At 41.9% G+C, this 14,688-nt stretch overlaps 1 protein-coding gene across 1 annotated transcript in view; it reads right to left on the bottom strand.

Annotated features, from left to right (window-relative positions):
- The window catches only part of odad2 (outer dynein arm docking complex subunit 2), a 41,896-nt gene that overhangs the window by 13,074 nt on the left and 14,134 nt on the right, over positions 1-14,688 (bottom strand). The window contains exons 11-16 of the mRNA XM_036520655.1: positions 8,706-8,852; positions 8,101-8,310; positions 6,475-6,708; positions 6,006-6,116; positions 5,512-5,666; positions 109-351 (exon numbers count right to left, since the gene is read on the bottom strand). Coding sequence (XP_036376548.1) covers positions 109-351; positions 5,512-5,666; positions 6,006-6,116; positions 6,475-6,708; positions 8,101-8,310; positions 8,706-8,852 — 1,100 coding nt within the window. The remainder of the gene's footprint in view (positions 1-108; positions 352-5,511; positions 5,667-6,005; positions 6,117-6,474; positions 6,709-8,100; positions 8,311-8,705; positions 8,853-14,688) is intronic.

The following is a 14,688-nucleotide window of genomic DNA, read 5'->3' as shown; positions in this document are numbered from 1 at the left end:
ATGTAATGTAACCTCACAAGATCTCATTTCATTACGACTTAAGAGTTTGTTAAACAGAGATAAGAAAGACGTAAACACAATAGAAAAAACGTGAGTTTGACAGCTTACGCCATGTTCTCTGTCTCCGTGGCGCAGGCGCCCACGGCCTTGGTGACGTTCACCAGCAGCGCCTGATTGGTCCCCGTGAGCAGGTTGACCAGCGGGGGGATGCCGCCGCACTTCCTGATGATGGCTCGGTTGTCGGGTTTCTGGGCACACTCGCCCAGGGCCCCCACGACGTTGACGAGGACCTCCTCTGGCTGGTCGGTCAGCAGGGCCACCAGCGTCTCCAAGGCTTTGTACTCCTGGAATCTGAAACGGGGGGCCACAGTCAATGCGAAGGAGAGCCTTCACCCTTTCTCCCAAATACTGTCTGTTTGTTCCATTGTCACTTTGTTGAATGTACAAGGATTGCTGTCTTCCCCTTTCCAATTTCATTTTGTACAGTAATAATTGTCTTTGTCTGTGTCAGCCAGCCCCTTGGTTAACGAGCCACACCTGCCTAATTAAAGGCATGTTAAATAAAGGTATATGGCTGGAGAGCAGAGAGCTTTTTTTCCCTGCTGACTGTGTGCTCAGGCTGGGTTTGTTTGCTTTGTTGGTTTTTCATATTAATTTTCTTTTTTTTTTTTTACATTAGTTCTTTCTGCTAATTTTTGTGAGAAGCGTCCGCCAGCTCCTCCACGGTCAACTTTCATGTCTTCACAACTGCCCAACCCCTCACACAACTCGCCGTGCTACTTTGGTAGTGCAACAGTTTTCCCACGGTGATTGCGTGCTCGCAACATGCGTGTACTCTGCAGTGGTACGGCTCTCTGTGGTTTGGAAGGATCGCGCCTTTGTCTTGCCATGATCTGACTTTGCTGTCCAGCACTTTACAGTGGTAGACTACAGTAAACATTTAAAAGGGATATGATGTGGTTTCGGAAAAGCCTCAACAAACCAATGATGTACGGTTAAGTTATATGACTGTTTTTATTCACAGTTACGGTTCCTGGCAACGGGGCTGCAGGCTATTGTCGAAAGTGTCCAAGGTCACTTGGTTTTGGTCAGAATCCACCGAAACATTTTCTTGTGAGTGAAACAGTAATGAAAGGTGGAGAGGCTGCCAAAGTTAACTTACTGAATTTGGCAAACCCCCCCCCCCCCCCAAAAAAAAATCTTGTTCATGTGCCACCATTGCAGCGTTATCGGCAGTCTGCTACAGTAGAAATCTGGCCTAATTGCATGCATTAGTTTTGATAAATTGACTGCAAGTCATGTCTATTTTTGTAGCACCGATAACGACATGAGAAATTAGCAAGGCAAAAGAAACAAAATTAGCCCTTACCACAAATAGACAGCCCCCACACAACTGGAAGCATCACTGAACCTTGTCAAATGACTCGGGGAAGAAGGAGGTGCTTCTGTCCAATCTATTTCTAATTTTTTTAGGCAGCTCCTATCTGCAAACATATCTGATGTATCGACACATTCACTGTAACAGTAGAATACACTCTGTCTACACTCACAGGAAAGCCTGTTTTCAGCTGTATCTAGACTGTAGGTTTACTGTCAGTTTCAGATCCTACAAATGAAGCCTTTGCAACTAGAACAAACAGTGTGGAAAAACAATTGTTGATGAGGATAACACATTGGATCATAGGCATGTAAACTTAAAACATGCTTTGTTCAGTAAATGCATCCTTCTCAATGAAGATCCATCATCATCTGTAAGCACATTTACAGGGGTAAGGATCCCATTACAATGCCTATGCACTTTTGGCTTGAAATTACCCTTGTTGTGGAACAAGGGCAGCTCTTGTCCTATAGCTAACTGAGGCAGAAGGGGAAATGGTCAGTAATTGTGACTGAACAGTGGGATCTTGACCTCAAACATCGCTGTACGTTGGCAAGTGCCCTCTAAGTCTTGGCAAAAGAAACTTTCCATCCTAAGGATTTTCCCATCGTTAGGATTCTTTTTTTCCCGGCTGCATTTTCAAAAAATGACATTCATGTGTGTCTGCAGCACCTCAGTATATTACATTCAAAAAGGTCACCGTGTTCACTGATGTGTAACCAACTAAACACTGTCCACAGTTACATGCTAACAATATCAAAACACACATCAGAACATCTTTACATTTTTAAGGTCTTAACTTTCCTCTCCATTTGTGAAATAATAAATTATACCTGTTTGAAAAGTTTAGCTGCTATAAAACAGGTCTTGTGAAAATCCAACTCTCCAGGTACTTAAACACAAGATGCAAGGTTTAAATAAGCATGCCCTGGTTATGAATGTAATTATATTTTTGCCATCAATCATTTCTCATTTTGATGCATCATTAATCAAGGAAATGGGTCCCACATGCTCCCTCTGGTTTTTGGAGGAGGTCTCGCTACTCAAATCTTGGGAGTCCCTTCAGAAAGTGCATGCTAAAGATCACTTGCACAATGGAGCACTGTCTGTTATCTGCCACAAACGCTGCTTAAGCCGTTCATGAGCTTTTTACAAACCTCCCCATTAATTATCATCGCTGTAAAGTATATTTCAGGGCGATTTTCGTCTCCGTGCACGACTCCCGCCTTGATTGATGTTGAAATGAAGGAGAGCCTCGAGCAACGCTCCTTGAAACTCTATTACCGTTAGCAATTCTCGTTTTGACGGTAATGGCTCGGTCATTTCGTTCCAGCGCTTCGTCTGACCTTGACGTTTTTATATGTTATTCAAATAACCCTGGGAGAGTTTGAAAACCAGATCCCGCTCGCAGATTTAAGTGCGCATTAAAAAACGCTCGCTTTGCATCACGCTGGTTTCCGCTTGCCGCGATGGCCAGTTTCTTACCTTCGTTCGCACCCAACTGGTTACGCAATCCAAAAAAGCATTTTAAAAAAATCATGCAGGAAAATAAGTGTTAAATGAAAATATTACAACAGGACACATTCCTCTCATTTTCTTCACTGGATTTTTTTAAGCGTAGGAGAGCTATTTGGAATTTTGAAGTTTGTTAATGAAGTGTCACCAACTGCAGTTTGCATGCCATTACTAGTATCATTACTATTATTACTGTGGCTTTCCTACATAGCAACAGTGTTATGAGAAATTACAACAAGGCAGAAAGCCCACTACTGGGGTATGTGCATTGAGCTGCCACACTCCTCACTGCCAGTAGAGTTAACTTTGTTTTATCACCTTGACTGGCCGCTTTCTGAACAGCTGCCGATCTCTGGCGCCTTCGTACAATATTAGGACTTTGTGTGAAGGTTCATTTGGCACCCTGGGGCTGGGAGACAGTCTGAAAAGGTCATTTTTGTGTTGTACCCTATTACTAGTTTCGCTATACTCTTAAACATTCGCCGGTGGACAGTGTTTAAACGTTCGCTGCTCACAGCTCCTGCGCTGAAAAGACAGCTACCACATCTGTTATAACGGAAAAGGTCTGCTCATCTCTCACTCTATAAACAGACTGAATCTTTATCACTCCATCTGTGTGAGAGAAACATACTGTTTTATATGTTTTGAAAAACTTACATGTTTGCTCGGTCAAGGTGGGAGTTGGATCTAAAAGCTCTGGCCTTAACTTTGAGAAAGGGATTTCATCAACTATTGCATTTTGTTTTATTGAATCTTGATCACATTTGTGGGATCAGGGTAAATGAAATTCAGTACTCAAGTTTAGTTAAAAGTGGTTTAACTTTCAGTAATTCAGTAGTCAAGGTAACACTGGCTTAAATTCAGTATTCAAGTTAAAGACAAAGGGCCAAGGTGGTCAGACTAAATACCTCCCTGGCATGGCAACAACTACTTTTCTACCCAATGAAAAGCTGTCATCTAGCATGACCAAACTTCCTCTGAATGAAAAATCTTGCCGATCTTAAAACACTAGACAGAAGCAGACCCATCTGAGTGTCTGGGGGACATTTTGATTCCATATTACGTCCAACACACCCACTGAAAGCGATTTTTACAGCCTAGATTAGATGGAAGAATTATCAAAACAAATCTTAATTTATTACTATAAAAACTATGAAATTCCAGAGCTATTCTTATCATTAAAAAGCAATGGAAACTCAGCCTTATATCAGTTTTCTGGTTGTGGCAAACGTCATAATCCTGTAATTTATTAAGGGGCTACTGATTATAAATGAAAGCATGCCTGGGTTTTCCTCTGCATATCCCCTGCCTCACACTACATGGAAATTAAATATGGCTAAATAATTTTTTTAGGGGTACCTTTGCGGTGGTAGAAGGATGCCAGGTCACAATTCTCTACTATTATTTATTTTTTCGAGGAGAGTTACCTGCTAGAAAAACCGCCTGACACCCCCGTGGCTAGGGAAACCCTCCAAAAGTGTCAGTGCCTGCGGAACTGAACGACACTTAAATAAACGGCTGCGTGCCTTACATGACAAATGATTTAAAATCTGTCAAGTTACATCTCTGACATCACCGGGCAGTCATTCTCAAGCCGCGTTCCTCTGGTCCGCACGCCCATGTTCAACACTAATCAGCCGCCGCTTTGACAAACACATCATTTGTGTCCATAAAATCAACACTTTACTTCATCTTTTTTTGTTTAACAGTGGAAAGGCGCATTCCTCTGACAAACAGTCAAAGGGAAGGCTAGAACTTACAGGCGTCGTACGAAAACTTCGCTGCAGTTCAAATAATCACGACGGCCCGGGCTCGAAATGTGAGATGGATATGACAACACTTGGACTGTGGAAAAACTGACTCCTTATGTGAACAAATAAGGTTGCTCATAAAACAGACACATGTGATTGCACCACCCTCAGCTGCGCTCAAGATTCCCACCCTGCAGATGTGTCTGCCCGTTTTCAGGCTCTGACCTGGCGCAAAGTGGATCAATCTGCACCTACAGTGAGCTCGTCCAAGGGCTCTCAAAACAGCACTAATGGCCCTGTCTTGGAAAGCGTCCTTCAAGTGAGGACCAGCAAACCATAGACACATAATGGTTTGAGATGATATATGATGATATATGATGTATGATGACAGCCATCATATTAGGAATCACCTCTTTGATGGCCTTCATTGTGGCGCATTCCAAGGTTTCACGTTCATATGGCACATAAGTGCTGAGCAAATTACAGATTAATTATAATCATGATCAGATAGTATAATCATTGATTGACATAATCAATAATGATAATAATCATAATGAATAATAATGATAATAATTAGAATAATGAATCAATGATGATTGAAATAATAATCAATAATGATAATCAATAATCAATCATAATATAATAATACAGATGAAATAGTATAATCATGACACGCTGTGTTAACTTACAGTAGGTACTGAGAAAATTGAAAGATGTGACATGTGATAATCAGACAGCTCCTTTTCGGAAGTAGGGGATAGTGCCAGGTGTGACACACAGTATGGACCGTGCGATACGGAAGTACACTGCGTGCTTCTCTGTGTGAGAGCCCGGCGCGCTAATGAGGCCTAATGGCTTAATCCATACTTCACTACGTTCTCCATGCTGATGGAGCACTTCCAGATGGCCCCCGTGGTGGCGGCCAGGAGCTGCTTGTTGTCCGACTCCTTCAGGAGGGCCACCAGGGGCTGGAGTCCTTCGTACTGCCTGACGAGGTCACGTGTCGTCTTGTCCTCCGCACACTGGATGGAGAGAAATTCAGGCCCGAACATGTGCGCCGTTATTTCAAGAATGGATGGAAGCTAATGGGCCGAGAAGGATCATTGATGAAGGGTGCTGCTTAATTTTTTTTTTTTTTGGCTGATTTCAAACCACTCAATAGGCCGAGAGGAGAAGCTTTGAGTATGAATGGCTTCTTTGAGCTAGAATTGTAAAGCAGTAACAGTGCTTCACAGTCAATTAATTTATTGTATACTTAGCTGCAGTGGAATTACACTTAAGGTCCTCTGTATATTCACACAATGGTTTATGGCATTAGAACAGACGTGAAGAAAATAAAAAAACCGTGAATGAAAGTGTACCTTAAAGATGGCGCTGGCACAGTGCATCTGCAGTTCGTGGTTGTCGCAGCTGAGATTTTTCACCAAATCCTCGATCATTCCCTCAGTCTGAATTGCCATCCTGTAACTGCTCTGTACACAGAAACAGAGACACGCTTATGGCCTGTGCGGCGTGGCAGCAGGGGGTAGGCGGAAAAAGGGGTTCGTAATTCACATCTCAGGTGGGGCACCTCTCTCGTGCCTTCGAGCAAAGTACTCAACCCAGACTGCTCCAGTGAATACCCGACTGTATGAAAGGACGTTACGTAAGAACATACATACAGTGTTGTGTAACACATGGTCACCCTGGATGTGGGCATCTTCTGACCGCACAGACGGCGGACGTGTGGCGGTGGCTGAGGTTTGAGCGCCTGTCAGAGCGGCCCCCTTGTGAGGCCCCCGTGTGGGCGGGGCAGGGCGGCGGGGGGAGTTCGCCGATTGGCCGGCTCACCTCGGAGGCGCACTCCTGCAGCGTGCCCACCACGGGGATCAGCATGTTCTCGTGGGGGGACTTGAGGAGGCGCGCGAGCAACGGGATGCCGCCGGCCCTGCGGATGGCCTCCTTGTTCCTGGTGCTCTTGCTGCAGCTCCAGAGGGCCAGGGCCCCGCAGCGGGCCACCTCCACATCCCTCTCCTGCTCTTCCGTCAGTGCGGCCGAGTCCGGGACGCAGTCCAGCAGCTCCACCTCCAAGGGACATTACAGCACATTACATTAGATTACATTACTGTCATTTAGCAGACGCACATTGTCATATATCCAGAGCGACTCACATAGGATACAGTTTTTACATGTTTATTAGTTTATACAACTGGATATTTACTGAGGCAACTTTGGGATAAGTAGGGGTACAACAGGGGGACAAAGGAGAGGAGAGAATCGAACCAGCAACCTTTCTGTTATGAGGCCTGATCCTTACCACTATGCTGTACTCTGCCCATACAACGCAGCATTAATCTCCACTCACGCACCTGCAGTCCCCGTCTTTATCAACTACATTTTATATCGCACTGTCCCTTCTGAACTGATCCACAGGAGAGGTCTTCATATCTGCTATTATCCCTAACCCCTAACACCCGCTACTTGTAATACTTGTATTACTTGCTGTTTATTTTATGTGTAGTATCGCGGTGTGTTTTGGATCCTGTGATCTAATGACTGTAATGTATGGTAGTGTGTGCACTTGGATTCCCGTAGTTTCTACGCTGTCTGTTCAGGCTGCACAAGGTAACTTGTGGTGGTGCTTGAACAGTGTTATGCTCACACTCACTGTTGCTCATTCAGCTTGAATGGATGCACTTCTGTCCTTCTGTGCTGAAAGTAGCTCTGAATAAGAGCATCTGCTAAATGAATGTAATGTAATGTATTATGTTTTTCTGCAATAACTAGAAATGGCTGTTAAAATGGATGACTCACAGCAAAGTTTTGACTGAATCCATGAGTGACACAGGCAGTGAAAGGCATACATGTCGACCGTTCGGTCATATGGCTGTCTGTAACGATTTATGAAATAATGAAATAATAATTATGCCACAAAACTCAAAAGTCACTTGCCACAGCACAAAAATTAACAGAGCAAAAAGTGCCGCACTGCAGCGAAAAGAAATTCAGCACTGCTCTTTTTTTTTATTTATTTTCCAGGTGGAAATTTGACAGTTTAGGAAACAATCACTCACTGCGCTGACCTACATTTCCTGAACGCTAAAACGACGCACACGCGGCCATTGCGCTCTCGGTTCACAGGTGGCCTGTAATTTTGCAAGAAATTAATCCGCAGCTGCGATATCTCGTAACTAAATTGAATACATCCGATGTGGGATTTAGGAAAATATACAAGGCACCAGCTTTAATCACCGGGTGCCCCGCAAATAAACAGAAAAGCTGGGGGCAGCGCTGACGACGACATTCTATCTGCTTTCCACTGGATTACTCTGAAGTCGTCGGATCTGCTGTTTGCGAAACGAGACCTGACTTTGAGAGAGCTGCGTCATTAGGGCCGAAACCTTTGAAAGGAGAAGCCAGAAACACACTGAGTGTAATGCGTAATGCAGGGTGTCGGTTTTTGTTTTTGAAACTCACCAATCTCTTTATTCCGCCGTGCTGTCTCACCGTCCTCCTGGCCCTCCGGAACTTGGCCACGTGGGCAATGGTCTCTGCGGCCAGACACTTGAGCTCCTTATCCGGGGAGTCCAGTATGGTCACCATGGTCTGCAGGCCCCCCAGGTCCGCGATGGCCCTCCTGATCTGAGAATTTCGGCTGATCTCCTTCAGGATTTTCAGAGAGCCAATCTGACGGCAAAAGAGAAAAATTTCCTCGTTTTTTTGGAACATCAGCTTCTCAACCAAAAAAAAAAGCAACTTTATAGAGCAGATGCATTCTCAAGTGCTTTAGGAATCGTTGTTAACAGTAATGCTAATGTGAGGTCTGTCAAGGCAAATGCACAAAGAACATCAATACCCACGGGAACGCTAAAAACAGACAGCGCCTAATTTTCCAATAAATGTACGCTGTAAATCCGGCTCATTATGTAAATTAAAAAGAACAATAATTACTACCCTGCTTTCTTTAAACACTGGCATTTGCACTGTTGCCTTAGAGAGCCCTGCTCTGAACACACAAACTGGCAGACAACGTATTTCTGTTAGCCTGTAGGCATCCAGGTTCTTTGGCAGGAGCGACTTACTTTGCATTTGATTTCTTCGGTATCCAGCAAGTTAATGAGAACTTCAAGGCCACCTACGTCCCGGATGGCCAATTGGCAGGTCTCCTGCCCCAAATTAAAGTCCCTCATTGAGCACAGAGCAATCACTGTGGCTGGCTGATTGCCTCCCTAAAAATAATAATTCACAAGCATGAATTAATGAAATAGCTGGCAAAGCCAGAGTTATGAAGCATTAATAAATTGAAATAGCAGGCCTCTTTATGAAAATGTCCCCCTGGCATAACTTTGTTTACTTCAAGGTTGCAACTTTTTAGTTTTGCCACTGTAAACACAGAGAAACAAAAAAACATACATGAAGTTGATTCTGAGTACTGTACTATAGCCAAAAACCATAGACAATGACCTAACTTAGAAATTCAAAGAAAAGGAACACTGAAATGTAAAAGATAATAGCGAGTTTGTATTTCAGACGTTGTGTTTTGACAGTTGCTATATACACACACCGTCTTTTAAGTTTTCTTCCCTCAAATTAGCTACTAAGTAACTACAAAGTAAACAAGTGGTTTGTGTAAAAACCTGATTTTTTTCCCTTTTTAAGGTCCTGCAATATACGAGACAGGATATTGAGCAGATTTTTCTTTTATTACTTTTAAATGCAATATGTATATGCAGTACCATATAGATTCAAAACAGGTGGTCTGAAGGTTATCGCGGCTCCCCCTCTGATATTGGACTTTTCCACAGCTACTTTTTCATGTGTGCCTTTTACCACCCTAAAACAACACCCCAGCCATTCGGAGGGTCTAGGGTATGCCGCCATAGGGAACTGATGTTGAGCTGGGTGTCTTTTGGACAGTAAGCAACAGGTCCAAAGAAAGATGGACAGTTTGATCAAAAGAAAAAAAGGAGTCAGCAAGAAGTGCCTGCCATGAGCCAAATACAACTCTGAAAGGTATTTTTTCAGTATTGGGTCAATCTGTTTTTAGTTGTTTAGGTTTAAAAAAAAAACACTGCAAAACTAAAAACGGTAACTGCAAATGAAAAGTTCAAGCAAAGTACCGTAGGTAGAAAATTAAGCAGAAAGCTGGTGTAATACTGGACGCGTTACATGGCTTTGAAATGCAACACTGGATACAAAGCAAAATCTCTTGGCAAGTGAACAGTCACCTTTTAGGAGATTTTTTTCCCCTTTAAATTAACCACAGATTCAGTTAAATTCATCAAATTCAAGATTTTCCTGCTTCTGCATTTATTCATTACACACAACAGCAACATCTCACGTAGGAAGCCACAAAGCAAATTACTTCAATTGCTCAGAAGTGCACATGTATCTGTTATATTATTACACAGCAATAACACTATCTTCTCATTCATCTTTAATATTCACTTTAATAATAGTACTAGTTTTACATCCATGGTTGACTCCTCAAGACAACTGTAAAAAGTAATGTTTGGAAACATATTTAAAGCAACCCCAGTCTGAACAAGCTTTTTCTCAAGTCTCGCTAAAAGCAGAGTGAGAGAGGTCTGAAACAGCCTGAGACCCCGCACATGTGCTGCCCATATTATGATGTTGGCCTAAATGTAAACCATTTGTCCATTAACAGCAGTTGATCCACTCTTCCTTTGTCTTCACCATTCATACTCTTCAAAGGATTCAGAGGGCAGTGATCAGACCTTGTAAAAACAAAAGCTATGTTTAGAACTGAAACAAGAAAAAAAAAAAAGATCACATGCTTGAATTTTTTTGTTCGCTTTGGTCTTGAAGTGATAAAGAATTCCTTAAAACACACACAAAAAATCCCCATCTGACTACCTACAATAATAAAACTTTCCTTGACAGAACCATGCTAAGGGTAGGTTAAAAAAACATATATCAAATATGCACTTACTGATACACTTTAGCCTCTTAGAAATGTAAAAATTCTGAGACGCAGAACCGAATTGGTGGTACGTCCCCAATATTTTTTGCAGCGTTTTCAGCGGACTGCTCCTTCCTTCCGCCAAAACCATTCACAAAACGTAATTTTAAACTAGCTTTCATATGCACATATCATTATAGGAAAAAAAACAAAAACGGGGGTTTAGAAAAAGGACAAACGTTTCATCCTGACGACTTAACCCAGGTGAATGGGTCTCCCCTGCACTTTGCCTGGTTCTGGTGCATAAAGTTAAGACCCACTGTTCAAGACATTTGCTACCAGCAGGATTTGGCAATCTGAGCAGCAGTGACTAAATGTCCTCATAAATTACATCCTGAGGAAAAATATCTTTAAATATCACACATTACAAACTAGGAAAGTATGAAGGGGATCCATAAATCCATCCATTCAAGGTCTGCGAAACGCAGTCAATTACCGATGTATCAGAGGGCAATCACTTCTCGACCTCTCTGTTAATCCCATTGGGTGCACTCACTACTGAGTTACAAATCCTGAATTTCACAGCACATAATTAGTATTTATCTAAAGTCGATAGGAATTTGCAAAAGACAAGCAATGTGCATTTTTTCCAATTAATATTATTATGGCCATTACTAAACATTCATTTCCTATCAAACATATTCATTTAACAGATATCAAAACAAAATTAAATTCAAATGGTTAAGCAGCTGTGAAGCACCAAATGATCTAGATACATTTAAACTAATATAAACTAGATCAAAAGAAAACACATTTACTGCTACAACAATGAACATCCATCTGTATGATACTGTAAAGTAGTTCATGCTTTATGTATAGTCTGCACTGAAAACAGAGGTGTGACATGTGGCTACCATTTCACTGAACCACACCTTTAGTTCAGCTGTGTGTCAGTGGCAGTCACTACAGTTCATGATCATTACTAAAGGTAATTTTGGCCAGGTATGCAGGTGCACTAGCTACCGAGCTACCGAGTGGCTACCAGTTTAAACTGAATGAAAGGTCCAGAGGCTTCACGCAGAGTGTGCTTGTGCCGCCGGTGACAGAAGCTGGCGGCGGTGTCCCGGGCCAGCCGGACTCCGCTGACCCCTGACCTCTGAACCCCGGGCCAGCGGACGGGTGTGGGCGCGGGTGCGTGTGCGGGAGCTGGCCCCGCGTCAGGTGGAGGGGAGCCAGAGCTAGTGTTTCGCAGACCCAGTGTAAAAAAGAAGCGACCGGGCTTGGCAGGGGCCGAGGCTCAGGGGATGCGTGTGGTTTTTGCTTTTTTGCCTTCTCTGGAGCAGAGTTGCAGCGCCAGGCTAGGGATGAAAATAGAGAGAACTCCGCCAAGCCCAATCTGAGTAACAAAAGGGGGGAAATGATTGGTGGTTCTTTCTGAATGCATATTTTTTGAAAAAAAAAAAATCATTCAAATAGGATCTCCAGTAAAGAAAGATGTTAGCGTATGACTGGCTCTGCCGTACTTCTGCAACTCAGAGGAACAATACAGCTAATGTTAGGCGTCCAAATATTTTTGTGCTTTTTTTTTGTATTTGAAAGGAAGCCCTTAAATACAAAGCAGGAATATGTGCGTACGTTTTGTAAAACAGAAAACGCAGAAATCATTTTTACATTATTTTGTCATTTCATATGGAAGATTGCTTTATCAGAGCATGAGAGAAATAATCCAGTTTTCAGCTGGAATAATGTTTTCAATGTGGTAAACCTTTATTTTTAGATACAGTGGACCCATAGAATAGGCATTTCTCCTGAAGTCAAAAGCTTTTTGATCCATTCCTCACGATAAGGCTAAAAAAAATAAAGGAAAAATGCTGAAAAAATAATAATGAAATGTGCTTTTCTCGAGATGCTGTAGTCGGTTATAAAAAAGAAGAATTTCTGGTCTGTGTGATTCTTCGCTAGCTTGTAACTTAATGACCTTAAAAAATTATGCTTTCCTTCCAAAGTACAGTATCTTAATTATTCTTGAAAACAAAATTACTGTTGTAATAACTTCCCCCTTCAAGTTCAATAATCTTTCATTATCAATGTATAAAAACGTAAAGTTATAAAGTTATACTACCGGAAACAACTCAGATCTCTCCAAATCTGTGTATAGTGCAGACTGACATAGTCTGACAGAGTCAGTCCTGCTAGCGAAAGGCATTTGGTAATCATCTGAAATAAGTGGCTAAACCCTGCTCCTTGTGCACAGCTCAACGGGAGCCTGTAGTACCGCTACACACCAGCAGAGGGAGAACACCTTCAGCAAGGATTCCACACGCCACTGTCAGAACCAAGGGGCTTTTTGACAATTTTCAAACGCTGCAGTTTGGCAATAAAAAAAGTGACTGACATCCAGTGAGTTTCCCTGCAAACTGTCCTTCTCAGTGCATATGACACTTCAAACAGCAAAACTATTTGAGCATATGTTGCCGCACTCAGAAATGAGAGAAATAATGAATGAAAATGAATGATGACATGAAGCCAATATTCATTACGCCTTAGATGCTGAAAATCAAATGTCTGAATTGGTTTGAAATTTTATGTAAAATAAAGATGTCTTTTTCACTTGATTTTGATTTTACTGTTTGTGTAACCATCAAGCGATACTGTACCACAACACATGTTACTTCGCTGCTATTTCCAACACTTTGAAAGCAATCTCATTGACACACTACTGAAGAAACACAATGTGTAATCAGGTCTCTGCTAGATGTAATTTCATTGGAAGCAATGTCACAATTTTTCAAAAATAATTTAAAAGTGTTTTCCAAGCAACAGTTTACGCAGGGGGGGATTAATCAAGAACAGTTGAGAGTGAAATGATTAGTAGCAGCTAATGCGAAAAGCTTTTCTATGAAACACTGTTTTGCTGCCATATATATCTGCAGCTAGCTAATGAGGCAGTTTGGCTTCTACTTGTAAAACACCCTGTGGTTAGCTATACAGTGATGCCAGTTGAGAAGTATGGAAACTGTAATGCTTGTTCCTTTACCATCTGTACAGTGAATGAATGCACTTCAGGTGTACTGCATGTTTGAGACCATAAAGCCCTGTTCTAAATATACACACACTTAGGTTTGTGCCATTTAAAAATAACTGTTTGCCCAATTTAGTCTAAAAAAAAAAACACACAAACTTTCAAGGCCTCACTCAAATCCGTCAGTGTGAGCTGATTTCTGTAGTAAAAACACAGGTATAAATACACACTCACACAGGCCACATACATACAGTGTATGAACCGGTACAAGCACAGAAAGATGCAGCCAGGCATGACAGCTGAATGATTAAAGGTTTGTCCAGGCCGAGTGAAACGCTGACTCAGACATTCGCTGATAAATGCGCAGTTCACAGTATATATGCTGACGGGGAGTGGCACAGCACAGGAGTGAGTACAGCTGCTGTGTTCAAATCTTCAGTTTTGTATTTGATCTTTTCAATATACTGACATACTTAGGTATAAAAGAACCAAGTATATCAGCACATATTTCCGCTGAACCCAGGCAAACACCTATCTTCACGTTTATCTTACATAACGTGTCACTATTTCAGACAAATCTAAAAAAATGATGCTTCAAAATGCGCCAAGAAAACAGAAAGCAAGTCATTAATATGTCACTTTCATCGAAACTTCCTAAAATAAAAATGTCTGTCTTCACACTGAAAAAAATGTTCTTGTTCCTAAATAAAAAACCCCATATTTAGTTTGGCTCAGACTTAGTTTCAGCCTCTGATGGTAATGATATTACAAAATGACTACTGGACAAACCCCATAAATAACTTCTCAGTGTGGAGTACAGATTTGTGCAGGTTACAGATGCATCCTACCAAGGCATGAAATCATTAATCGATGCACAGCTTTATCTGAATGTACAGGAAAACAAACAACATCATCAGAGAGCTCAGTCCAGGAAAGCAGAGAACTAATGTACTAATCTGCTCAGTATTATCCTTTGTACATTTCTTAATCTAATTTTTTGTTTTAGGAAAGAAGAGACTACATTCCTAAAGGGACTTTTCTTCCATTGTGCACAAATTATGTACATTCTTGTTAGGACATGCATCTTATGGGTGTATTAATGGAGAATATTATTAGTGTA

Source organism: Megalops cyprinoides, chromosome 2 (genome assembly GCF_013368585.1).
Source record: "Megalops cyprinoides isolate fMegCyp1 chromosome 2, fMegCyp1.pri, whole genome shotgun sequence".
NCBI lineage: Eukaryota > Metazoa > Chordata > Actinopteri > Elopiformes > Megalopidae > Megalops > Megalops cyprinoides.
This window is presented reverse-complemented; position numbering and strand designations above follow the sequence as displayed.